General features: G+C 47.3%; 1 protein-coding gene across 1 annotated transcript in view; it reads right to left on the bottom strand.

The window, feature by feature from the left end:
- VPS13D (vacuolar protein sorting 13 homolog D) overlaps positions 1–13,291 on the bottom strand; it is a 158,350-nt gene that overhangs the window by 62,500 nt on the left and 82,559 nt on the right. The window contains exons 51-57 of the mRNA XM_060259106.1: positions 10,313–10,443; positions 9,419–9,594; positions 7,690–7,813; positions 6,665–6,900; positions 5,081–5,189; positions 3,555–3,718; positions 2,806–2,914 (exon numbers count right to left, since the gene is read on the bottom strand). Coding sequence (XP_060115089.1) covers positions 2,806–2,914; positions 3,555–3,718; positions 5,081–5,189; positions 6,665–6,900; positions 7,690–7,813; positions 9,419–9,594; positions 10,313–10,443 — 1,049 coding nt within the window. The remainder of the gene's footprint in view (positions 1–2,805; positions 2,915–3,554; positions 3,719–5,080; positions 5,190–6,664; positions 6,901–7,689; positions 7,814–9,418; positions 9,595–10,312; positions 10,444–13,291) is intronic.

The following is a 13,291-nucleotide window of genomic DNA, read 5'->3' as shown; positions in this document are numbered from 1 at the left end:
TTTCTGTAGTTTATGCATGTGTGTTTTAACTGTCACAGTTTAGGCAATTTTGCATTTCAGGGTGGATCTTTCTGGGTTAGATGGGCCTGCGTGCCCTTCCCTGTTTTGGGAGACTTCCTAAAGGAGTCTTGGGGTTTCATGTCAGCATGTGGCATGCCCAGCTTGGAGGCTGTTCATGGGCTCACCCCAAGTAACAATAGTACCACTCAGTGGCAGCTGCCCTTGTGTTACCACCAAATATTTGTCACCTGCTGGAATAGCCTTGGGTCAGCCATAGCTCTGGCAGAGGTTGTCCTTGAAAGGGCAGCTGCTGTGAGAGCCCTCTCCAGCCCCACCCACCTCACAGTGTGTCTGTTGTGAGGGAGGAAAGGAAAGGACATTGTGAGCCGCTCTAAAACTCTTTGGAGTGGAGGGCGGGATATAAATCCAATATCATCATCTTCTTCCCTGGTTTTTCCTCAGCAGGTGGGCTATGGGACATCTTATTGAGCGGCAGGTGGGTCGTTCAATTCCTGGATCTGCCCCCAATGCTTTGCCAAAGCTCCTTGTTCTGTAATCATTAAACAGCTCTGGCCCATTTCATTCCACAAAACTGGTGTTGTGCATTTTGTTCCTCTCTGCAAGATCTCTCCATTTTAAGCCTTGGGGCCTGCAACTTTTACAGCACTGATAAGCTGTGCTCTGGAAGGAAAAGACACAATGTATATTGTATTGACTAAAGAAGAAAAAGGAGAGAAAGTTGGGGTAAATCAGGGAACCAGAAATGCCGACGGGATCTCTTTATTAAAGAATTCTGAAGAGTACATCTGTTATGGCGTGGCCGACAAATTTTTTCCAGATGTAGCATTCAGAATAGTCAGCCTTTGATCAAAGTGACTAAAACGGCTCCTTTCTGCTAACCCGGGCTCGGTTCCTTCGGATGTGAGGCATTTTTTTTGCCCCATTGTCTTTGAAAAACTCTTTTCTTATGAAAAGCCAATTCATCATGGTCAGACCAATTTAGCTCCAAAAATGCGACTGCTTCCCCTTTTGCAGTCAGCGAGGGAGGGGAAGCGTTGGGTTTTTTAAAATAAATTTTTGGGAAATGAGAACTGTATGAAAGCATGAAGAAAACGACTTAAAATTCAGAGGCTGCAATCCTTTCTGAAGGAAAAAAGCCATGGAGGGCATGTGCGTTTCAAGGTCTCGCCAGGGAACAGAAGGTGATGCGAATTTCCATCCTCACAAGATAAAGAGCAAGAGACTGGTGAACTCCAAGGAGTGTTGGCTGGGCGGTTACACTTTTTTTTATGCCACCCCGCCCCACAAGCAGCTTTGGCCAGGAGACACACCCCACCCTTGTTCCATTGTATCTTCACAACCACCCCATGAGAATGCACTTTCAGTGATCCCTCTGAATCTGATAAACGTTTCACATATGCGTTGGACTGAGAAAGAGTCTATTCAAAGGTTTCTCATTTTTTTCTTGTTTCTTGGACTGAGAAAGAGTCTGGCCCAAGGCCAATCGAGAAAGGTTTTCTGGCTGAGCAAGGATTTGAACCTGGATCTCTCTGGTCCTTACTACCATGCCACACTTGGCAGTTAGGGAGGCCAAGGGATTCTCCACACCCAGGTCTTGTGGCCTGCCACTGCTTAAAGTGGCAGTGGGATATATATATATATATGTATTTAAATATATATATTTAAATTAAACTCATGTACTTGCTGGAAGTGACAAAAGGTAGCTCTAGGAATCACCAGAAACCACAGAGTTTCCGGTGATTCCTAGAGTTACCCTTATGGTAAGAACAGGAGAGCTGTGCCCCCCACCCTTCTGCCAGTTGCCAGGGCTGTTCCTTTTCACACACCCATGTATGTGTGTGTGTTAAGTGCCAGCAAGTTGATTCTGTGTTATGGCAACCCTGTGAATTAATGACCTCCCAAACATCCCATCATTAATGGTCTTGCAGACTAAGTGCTGTGGGTGGCTCCCTTGATTGAGTCAACCCATCTCACGTCGGGTTTTCCTCTTTTCCTGTTGTCTTCAGCTCTTCCTAACATTAGCGTCTTTTTCCAATAACTTGTCTTCTTGTGACATGACCGAAGTGCGATAGCCTCCATTTAGTCATTTTAGCTTCTAGGGAGAGTTCCAAGCTTGATTTGAAGATCAGAGCAATTGTTCTGGACTAGTAAACAACCTCACAAGGTATGTTCGGCTTGCCTACGGATGGGGCAGCGACAGTCGTGGTTAATGTGCAAAAACTGAGCCAGAAAATCCATGGAGCCAGTGTGGTGTAGTGGTTAGAGCACCAGACTAGGACATGGGAGGCCCTAGTCTGAATCCCCACTCTGCCACGGAAGCTTACTAAGTGAACTTGGGCTGGTCAACACAACCTCAGGCTAACCTATGTTACTGGGTTATTGCAAGGAGAAAATGGAGCGGATGCAAACCACAAGGGATCCCCAACAGGTGGGATACATATGAAGTAAAAAACAAAAGAACAGCGCTTCTCATTTTATCCCATTAGATGACGAGTCACAGGCTCTTATGCAGCCATTTTAAAAGGCAGAGAAACCCAACTGTGATTTTTAAAAATCTCTCACCTTTAGCTTGTAATAAAAAGAGTTGCTTAATCGCCATGTTTATGTTTAATTTGATTTATACTCCACCCTCCCCGTTGCACTCTAGAAGGAGCACAGTCATCATTTTAACGGAGGGTGAAAAAACATTAATGTAGCTTATCAGAAGAATCTTTGGGAGTCTCTAGTATTACAGAATACAAGCAGGCAGACCTTTTCGCCCAGAGGACACATGTCAGCACTGACCTGTACAACCAGCCCATGCATGCCACACACCAGCTTTCCGTCCCGGAAACTCCATGTCTGAGTCGTACTCCGCCGCCTGTCTGGCTTTCTCAGCATCAACGGCTCATATCTGAAAAAGAAAATCTGGGTCCCTTTCTGCTCTTCCGATTTCATCTTTGATTCCAGCTTCCCCCAAATGTGTTTCATCCCCACCTTCTCCAGCTGATAGAAATATGGCGTCAAGTGTCCTCTGAGGAGCTAAAAGAGTAACTATTTCAATTGGCGGGGCTAAAAATGTGGCAATTCTTTAAAAAACACAAAAAAAGCTCTCGTTCATTTTGGTTTTTGTCAAGTTGCATCCGCCTTACCTCATGGAGCTCTTCCCAGACAAGAGAAAACCAGAGGTGGTTGGACATTGCCTGCCTCTGTGTAGTGACCGGGGACTTCCCTGGTAGTCTCCCATCCAAATATGAACCAGGATGGACCCTGCTTAGCTTCTGAGATCTGATGAGATCAAGCTAGCCTGGTCTATCCAGGACAGGGTCTTGATAACATACTATAAGTCAGAGCCTGCCACTCACCAGGTAAGGAATGATATAGTGGTAGAAAGCCCCGTCAAATTGCACTGGAAGCCAGATCAACGTGTAAAGCCATGTTCGTTTGAATACTCAAGAACAGGGATTTTCTCATAGCAAATTCTGACTCAAACCTTGGCTGTTGTAGGTTTGGGCACAGGGTGATCTAGAACAGAGGCGCTGAGGTCTGCGTACTTGTTATCGGTGACGGCTGCAAGGCCGGCGATGTCCAAGATCATGGAGGATTCCGTAGACCGAGGAGGGGATGGCTTGTTCGGATGGTGAGGGACGGCAGAGCCTTCGTGGCACAGCATGCCAGTGCCTGTCATTCGCCACAGCTGAGAGCGCTTCCCCGGCTCCTGAACACAGAAATCGAGAGGGAATGAAAGAGACGTCATAAATAGTGCACCGTACACACAGGGCAACTGCTTTAGCGGACAATCTGTCACATTGTGAAATATAAAAGGAAAATAGAAAGCTTTGTGCAACGTGCTCGTCCAAATGGATTGCTTGTATAGAGAAGAAAATATCCACCCTAGGTATATCTATGAATTCTCTCTACGTGCTCCCTTTTACAAATACAAATTATTTAATTAAGCACAGAATTTTAGACACAGAATTGCAAAAACTAATCAGTGCTGCAAATACATCTTGCTCCCCTTTGAATTTTGGAATTTCCCCAAATATTGGTCATCTGCCTTCTTATCTATCAACTCTCCACGTTCCACAATTGCGCAGAGCATTTACTCTTGCCAGATGTAATGCTATCCCATCTGCAGTTACATATGGTAGATGTAAAAAAAATCCCACTCTCATTAAGACTTTTGTACATGCAACTTAAAACAAGTTGATTCATTGTCCCACATTCTTCTTTACTGCTCCCAATATGATACTCTACGCCTGAGGTTTCTACACCCAGTTCTGCTCAATGTGACAAGTTGCTCAGATGCTGAAAAGGTATGCCGGTTTCTGAATGATTTGTCATCTGAAATAACTGAAAAGGTTGCTTTATTCCTGAGTATGGTAATCAACGATCGATTGCCCAATGTATAGCTGTAAATGACTGGTTCATTTTGTTATTTCTGTATCACTTTTCTGCCTCGTTTATAATCTGATATATGCCAATAAAGGCTTGTGTTTGTTGTTGTAAATGAAGAAGAAGAAGATATTGGATTTATATCCTGCCCTCCACTCCGAAGAGTCTCAGAGCGGCTCACAATCTCCTTTACCTTCCTCCCCCACAACAGACACCCTGTGAGGTGGGTGGGGCTGGAGAGGGCTCTCACAGCAGCTGCCCTTTCAAGGACAACCTCTGCCAGAGCTATGGCTGACCCAAGGCCATGCCAGCAGGTGCAGGTGGAGGAGTGGGGAATCAAACCCGGTTCTCCCAGATAAGAGTCCGCACACTTAACCACTACACCAAACTGGCGCTCCTACACCAAACTGGAAGAGGTATGAAAAGCCAAATTAGAGGTCATGAAGGCCACAGGTCTAATACGGGTCGCTGACGCGATTTTAGAAAAGATTTTATTCATTGAAGAAAATGCCACAAAGGCCCACTTCCTGGCTGAGCTCACGGTGTGGGACGACCTGCAGACTTCATATCCCCCTGCCAGGGGGAGGACCCTTGCAACCTTACTCCCAAATACTGCTTAAGGCACTCCGACACCAAACTGTTACTTTGTTTTGGATGGCAAGCAGCATTCTTAAGACGTCCGTACCTTTTTCTTTAAAACGACCCTCTGCGTCTTGGGAGAGACATCAAGAACGAGCTCAGCACAATCCAGCTCTTTGTTTGGAGCGACCGGCCTCCCGCTTTCTTCCTGCAGGCTAGAATTCCAAGGAAATCGAGGAAAGGAGGAGGGAAAAAAAGCTCTAATTCTTCAGGGAAATCCCAGCTGAACCCCTTTTGTGGGGCTGAATGGAAAAGCTGCTTTCGTGAGAGCAGGAATCTGACCACCGCTTGGATGCATGAAATTCACTCCAAGAAAGTCAGGCCACTGGTCATTTGAGGTCAGTATCACCCAAGCAGCTCTCTAGGGTAGGAGTCCCCAAACACTGGGCCATGGACCAATACTGGCTGCGGAGCGAGGCAGAGCAGCCCCGGACTAAAGAGGCAGCACAGCCTTGCTCCTTGCAGGGGAGGTAGCCTTGGAGCGAGGCCACACCACCTCTTTCGTCTGCCCAGGTCCAAGGCCGGCAGAAGGGGCAGCATTGCTATGACCTTAGGCTACCCCTCATTTATAGACCTCCACCAATCAGCAGGGGTCTTTAAGCGGGAGGGGGAGGCAGAAAGAGCCCCAGTCTCCTCCCATTTAAAGACCTATGGGGGCAAGAACGTGGCATGGGCGGGGAGAGGGCAGCCTGGAGCGGCAAAACCCCCAGTGCCACCTCTCCCACTAGTCCGCGGAAAAATTGTTTTCCATGACACTGGTCCCTGGTGCCAAAAAAGTTGGAGGCCACTGTTCTTGGGTCTTGGGAAGAGGGTCTTTTGCATCACCTGAGCCCTTTCATTGGAGATCCTGGGAACTGGACCTGGGACCTTCCGCATGCAAAGCAAAGGTTCTTCCCCTGAGCCACGGCTCCCTTTTGATTACTTCAGGCAGAAAAAAGGACTCTACATCTTGTTAGGTTGGGTAGATTGTGATGGGCCCAGGATCAGCAGGGGAGCACCCAGGTTGGACCAGGGGTTTGAACGCGGTTCAGTGTTCCCTCTAAGCTGCGCACGCTAACTTCGGAAGCCCCGCTCAGCAGCCATCTGGATTTGTGCAGGGTCTTACGCTGCCCATTGCTGATTTTACAATTACAAAAATGTCTTTTTTTTGTAGCAGGAACTCCTTTGCATATTAAGCCACACACCCCTAATGTAGCCAATCCTCCAAGAGCTTACAGGGCTCTTCTTACAGGGCCTACTGTAAGCTCCAGGAGGATTGGCTACATCATGGGGTGTGTGCCCCAATATGCAAAGGAGTTCCTGCTACGAAAAAAAGCCCTGACAGCAGTTATAGTCTGCCCAGGAAGTGAATCTCTCCACTCAATGTGGGGGGGGGGGGGAGAAATTGCAGGGAACACTGACCAGGTTGTCCCAAGTCCTAGTCCAACACGCTAATCTCTAAACCATGCTGGCTACCGAAGCTTTCAGGCCCCAGCACAACCAGCCCCAGCACAATACACCCATTGCCAGGCCAGGGGGAGGGGGAACTATCATGTGACAGTTTCTCATAAGCAAGAATAAAACAAGACAAAGGCTGGCACCAAGCCAAATCAAAACCACACCACCGTTTCGGCATAAGAGAGCAGATTACCCAGAGAAAGTGTACGCTGCAGCAATGTAGATGAAATTTTCGTAATAGAGTTGTTTGCTGTCCTGAAAGTCATCCATGCTGCATGTGATTTCGGAGGAGCCGGCCCCTTTAACTGTCAGTGTGATGCACGGTGGCAAGGTGGGCTCGTCCCAGGCATAGTCCAAAGAGGTCATTGCCTTGACTTCTGTGCTGAGCCGTGGTTCTGCCACGCCGAGCTGCGTAAACACGATGGGGACCTGCGGGAAGAGAGAGGGCGAGTGCCGTGAGCTGTGGAGCGGTTTGCGCCCTGCTGAGTCTTCACTGTTTCAAATTAAAACCAAAGTAGGGAAATGCTGCTGTAGAGGCTTCTGAGTAAGGTCACCCCAAAAGAATTGGTGGCAAAACTGGAATTTGAACCCAGGTTCACACAACATTCCTTTCTCTTTTCTCTGGGAAGTTGCAGCCAACTGATGACTACCCTGTAGCGTTTCCAAGACAAGAGACGTTCAGAGGTGGTTTGCCACTGCCAGTCTCTGCTTAGCAACCACATTTGACGGGGGGGTGGGGGTGGGAATCTTCCATCCAAGTACTAATCAGGGCTGACCTTTCTTGGTTTCTGAGATCTGATGAGATTGAGCTAGCCTGGCCTGTCCATATCAGAGCACTCCTTTCAGTGGTAGTCTCCAAAACTTTGGAATTCCCTCCCAAAGGAGATTTGTCTTGTCTTCCTCTGCCATTGGCTTCCACCATGAGGGGGGGGGGGGGAGGGGGAGACTTTTTTTGTTTTGTTCGGTGCTCCCCAGTGAACTCCTATTAGCCCTCCTTCCTGTCTGTGTTGTCTTTGCACGTTCATATATGTTTATTGCATTTTTAAATATTTCACATACATCATTTTTAATGTTTTGATATTCCCTGCCTCAAGGACCCTATTTGGGTGGGCACGTGGCACAGAAATGTCTTAAATAAATAAAATTTACAAAAATATTTCACACCTACCAAATTCACTTACCTGCATTTGTTATTAACCCAAAGCAAGAGTTCTTTACCTTGGAAAAATTGTCTATACGGAATGGAGGCGGTAACTGATCAGTGTCACTGAACGAGACGCGGTACGTTGCTCCCTTTAGAGTGATCTCTATTCGTAAGAAGTAGCATTTCCCAAGGGTGTCCCTGCAAAATTCAAATGCAAACAGCTCAGTTGGTTTCCTAAACTAGACTTTCCACGAGAGCCAGTTTGGTGTACTGGTTAAGTGTGTGGACTCTCATCTGGGAGAACCGGGTTTGATTCACCACTCCTCTACTAGCAGCTGCTGGAATGGCCTTCAGTTAGTCATGGCTCTTGCGAGAGTTGTCCTTGAAAGGGCAGCTGCTGTGAGAGCCCTCTCAGCCCCACCCACCTGACATGGTGTCTGTTGTGGGCAAAGATGATAAAGGAGATTGTGAGTCGCTCTGAGTCTCTGATTCAGAGAGAAGGGTGGGGTATAAATCTGCAGTCCTTCTTCTTTCCACGTATCTGGGCATCTTGATCGGTTTGATCTATGGCTCAGGCCCCCATCACATAAGTGCAATTTCTGAACCCTTGTGAAATAGACAGGCTGCATGTTTAAACAAGAGTACAGTAAATACGCAAATAATTGAGTCCCGTGGCACAGAGTGGTAAAGCTGCAGTACTGCAGTCCAAACTCTCTGCTCACAACCTGAGTTTGATCGTGGCATAAGCTGGGTTCAGGTAGCCAGCTCAAGGTTGACTCAGCCTTCCACCCTTCCAAGGTCGGTAAAATGAGTACCCAGCTTGCTGGGGGGCAAAGTGTAGATGACAGGGGAAGGCAATGGCAAACCACTGCATAAAAAAGTCTGCAGTGAAAACTTCATGATGCAATGTCACCCCAGAGTCAGAAACGACTGGTGCTTGCACAAGGGACTACTTATACCTTTACTTATGTAAAACCATAAGGAGAGCCCTGCTGGATCAGACCAAAGGACCATCAAGTCCAGCATTCTGTTCACACAGTGGCCAACCAGCTGCTTCTAAGAAGCCTGCAAGCAGGATGATTGCAACATCATCTTCCTACCCATGCTCCCCTGCAACTGCCCCATATCAAGAAGTAGCTAACCATCATGACTAGCAGCCATTGATAGCACCATCCTCCATGAATCTGCCCACTCCCTTTTTAAGGCCTTCCAAGTCGGCGGCTGTGTCTACATTCAGCGGCAGCGAGTTCCACAACTGAATTAGGCACTGTGTGAAAAAACATTTCCTTCTGTCTGTTCTGGATCTCCCACCTTTCTGTGGGGTGACTTGGGGGGGGGGGAGAGTTGTATCGTTATGAGAAAGGGAGAAGTGCAGTGTGTTTCTGTCTCTCTCCTCTTTCATTTTATTCTCATGACAACTCTATGAGGTAGGGTCATTGGAGAGAGTGCAATCGTCCCAAGCCCTCCATCGAGAACGGGGATCTGAAGCCAGATCTTCCAGATCCTAATCTGGCACAATGCTACACTGCTGTACAATGTTTCAGGACAGCCTGATTTACTTTTCTGGTTTAAAAATCCTGTGTGATCTGAAAGCTGGCATGTACACCCTGATGGCCTGTGAAGTCCAAGAAAAGGCATCTAGATAACAATCTCTTTGGGTCTCTGGAACTGACACAGTGAACTTGTTACTTGTGCAGATCCAACAACCATCTGTCCCTAAAATTGAGGGGGGGGGGCTGTAACAAAAAGGAAGCATTCAAGAGAACTCATCCTGCCCCCCCCCCCCCCCCCCGAAATAATCACCTCATATTGACGTGGAAAGAATTATTTTTGTTGACTTCAAAGCCTCCGGACCAGATGCAGTTGGGGACGTCCATTAGCCGAACGCACAACAACTGGTCGTAATCGTTGCGAGGCCAGTGGAAGACGACGCTCGAGCCAGGGAGGGTTGAGATGTAGCCATCGGGGTTGGAAGAGCCCTGAGGAGAAGGCATGGAGAAGCTTTACAAAAACACATCTACATGAAAAACTTACAGAACTGAATTCTGTGCAACAAACCCAATATGTACAATAAGGGCATAGCACATCACTACACCGTACAAGGGAAAAAATTTTTCTTACAGCAGGAGTCCACAACATGGTGCCCATGGTGGTGTCGACATCTTTTCTGGCACCCACCAAGTGTTTTTAGAAAGTGGGTGGGGCCAGAAGTGGCTTTTATCCAGTAAGGCCTCTGATTGGCCACTGGGGATTTGATTGGCTTTGAAGATTTTCAAAAATGCTGTTTTGGCAGCAGTAGTCATCATAGCACAAGGATCTTCACCACAGGATTGAAGGTAAGCCTGGCAGCCATTTTGTAGCTGGCTCTGCCTCTGGCGGCAACCATTTTGTGGCTGTGCTCGCCATGCTGTGCTAGGATTACAAAGGCGCCCCAAAAAGCTGGGGACTCTGGCCTTAAAAGTTGGGGACTTAGTGCAACTCATGTAGAATTGAGCTATTTAAAAAAAAAAACAGTTCTAGGCTGCCTTTTTCCCATCTGCAGAAAGTCTGCGGTGCACAGTGCTGTTCCTTCCAACCCAGATACACACGTAGGTCCCAAACAGCTTGCTGTGAGGGAACATCACATAACAGCTACCAGCAAGCAACCAAGCATCTCTGATGCTTGCATTGAACACACTGAGATAGAAACCTTCACACCTGTCCCCTGGCGAACGCCCTCTGCGCAAAGGCAAGCTTGTGCTTGGATCTGTTATCCAACAGGTAGCGAGGTGCAAAGGTCACCATGCAAGTGTCGATGTAGCGGCCTCTGCCCTTCTTCACGTCAATCCCTAAGAAGAAGCAGAGTCAGTCAACAACAGGAGCATCTGGAATTAACAACAGCTAGACATCTTGGTTTATAGGCAGATCTATCTCTCTCCTCCTTCTGACTTGTGGTATAATTAAATCTCTGTGCCACCAACATTTCAATATGATACGGTTATATAAATGCTCACTCATCTCATTATGCCTATTGCGGAACATGGCTGGTTACTGTTATTTTTACTATTTCTTTTGGTAATTAACTGTTTTATTCGTGTTTTTTGTAATAACAATAATAATGCTACTGGGTGAGAAACAGAACATAGGGATTCAAAAATATTACTAATAAATAGAGTTTTAAAAAATCTGCCACTGGTGCCTTCTCCAGAGCAACATGCAATTTGACAGCAAAGATGCCCCCAAAGTTAACTTTAGATGTTTGTGTGACATTACCCAGGGATGCCCAAACTTCCTTAACATAAGAGCCACATAGAATAAACGTCAGATGTTTGAGAGCCGCAAGACAAGGAAGGAAGGAAGGAAGGAAGGAAGGCAACTAGATGGGGAGGGAGGTGGAAAGAAAGCAACTTTAATGTTAAATGCATTCTCCAAGCTGCCGGGTGGCTTATCATGGACGAGTGATTTAAAGAAAGAAATGCTTTCTCCAGGTCAGCCAATGGGGCAGCGGGGGCTTCGAGAGCCACACAATATGTGTGAAAGAGCCACAGTTTGGCCGCTCCTGATATATCACCTTGCTGGGAGCACCAAAGAGCAGCGAAAGATATTAATAGAGCTATAGCAGAGCTGGAAACATAGTCCATTAGCACAAAAACCCTAGAAACAGCGGGAGCAAGAGAACATTTCATTGTGGCTCGTAGTTTACACACTATGAGAAGCTCTGCTTTAAGTATGCATAATTATGAAACAAGGACTGGGCTTCCAAACAACCATTTGGACCTCAGTTTTACCACCTTTGCTCTTGCCAGCAATCTCTGCAGCTAAGAAGCCATGATCGCATTCATACATCATACAAAACCATGGTACTGGGGATATGGGCTGTGGCTCAGTGGTAGAACACTCATTTGGCATGCAGAAGGTCCCAGGTTCAATCCCCAGCATCTCCACTAAAAAGAACCAGGCAGTAGGTAATGTGAAAGACTTCTGCCTGGGCCCTGGAGAGCCTGTCTGGGTTAGCAATACTAACTTTGATAGATCAATGGTATCGGCTGCGTTCGATATGGTCAACCACCAGTTACCGACCCGCCGCCTCACCGACGCAGGGATTCAGGGGCTGGCCTTGCAATGGCTTTCCTCTTTCCTTGATGGTCAGGGACAAAGGGTGGCGATTGAAGGAGAGCTGTCCCAGAGGCACCCACTTAATTGTGGGGTGCCTCAGGGGGCGGTTCTCTCCCCGATGTTGTTTAACATCTACATGCGCCCCTTTGCCCAGGTTGCCCGTATGGACTGGGTTGCCACCAGTATGCTGACGACACCCAGCTCTATCTACTGATGGACGGCCAACCTGGCGATATCCCAGAAAATCTGGATCTGGCGTTGCAAGCCATGGCAGGTTGGCTCAGGCTGAGTAGGTTGAAGACAGAGGTCCTTTGCCTGAGCCGTGGCGGCCTAGGAGGGGAAATTCCCCTACCAGTTTTTGATGGTGCGCCACTGAAAGTAGGGCGCAGGGTCAAGAGCTTGGGGGTGCTACTGGAGGGCCAGATAGCAGCCACTGCTAAAACCACCTTTTTTCATCTTAGGCGGGCGAGGCAGCTGGCTCCCTTCCTGGAGCGTGATGACCTGGCAACAGTGATCCACGCAATGGTCACCTCGAGACTAGACTACTGTAATGCCCTCTACATGGGGCTACAGCTAGTGCAGAACGCGGCAGCCAGACTGTTAATGGGACTCCCTAAGTGGGAGCGTATACAGTCTAGGCTACGGGAACTGCACTGGCTGCCAATTGTGTACCGGATTTGTTACAAGGTGCTGGTTATTACCTTTAAAGCCATATATGGCCGAGGACCTGCCTACCTTAGGGACCGTCTCTCCCCATATGTTCCCCAGAGAGTACTGAGATCTAGCTCGCAAAACCTGCTGACCATCCCTAGGCCGAAGAAGGCCAAATTGAAAGCCACGAGGGAGAGGGCCTTCTCGGTTACAGCTCCCCACTGGTGGAATCAGTTACCAGAAGAGATACGGGCCTTGCGGAACCTTGACCAGTTCCACCGGGCCTGCAAGACCATCCTCTTCCAGCTGGCTTTTTAATGCAGAACTACTGTACCATCGCCATGAGCAATTGCATCATATTAAGATCGTAGCACCAACTGTGGTTTTAAATTGTTAGTTTTAACTGTTGATTTTAATGTAATATTTAATTTATATCTAATATATTTAAATTGAGGATTGTTGTATTATAATGTTGTATTTTATGTATTTCTTGCATTGTAATGTTGTATTGTATACTGTTGAAATGTGGTATTTTATGCTATGTGAGCCGCCCTAAGCCTGCTTTGGCGGGGAAGGCGGGATATAAATTAAAAAAAATATTATTATAAGGCAGGTTTGTTAAGGTGAGGGGTGCAATTCCTCAATTTGGGGTGCAGGCTATGGCTCAGGGGCAGAGCACCTACTTGGCATGCAGAAGGTCCCAGGTTCAATCCCCAGCATCCCCAGGCAATAGATGGTGTGAAAGACTGCTACCTGGGACCCTGGAAAGATGCTGCCAGTACAAACCTGACAGACCAGCAGTCAGATAAGTATAATGCAGCTTCATGTGTTCATGGTTAAGTCTAAAGAAACTCATGTCAAATCGTGGTTCAGATGCTCATAAAGCAGCCTCTGAATTACTACATGTAACATCATGGCTCTTAGCTGAAC

Source organism: Heteronotia binoei, chromosome 18 (genome assembly GCF_032191835.1).
Source record: "Heteronotia binoei isolate CCM8104 ecotype False Entrance Well chromosome 18, APGP_CSIRO_Hbin_v1, whole genome shotgun sequence".
Lineage (NCBI taxonomy): Eukaryota > Metazoa > Chordata > Lepidosauria > Squamata > Gekkonidae > Heteronotia > Heteronotia binoei.
This window is presented reverse-complemented; position numbering and strand designations above follow the sequence as displayed.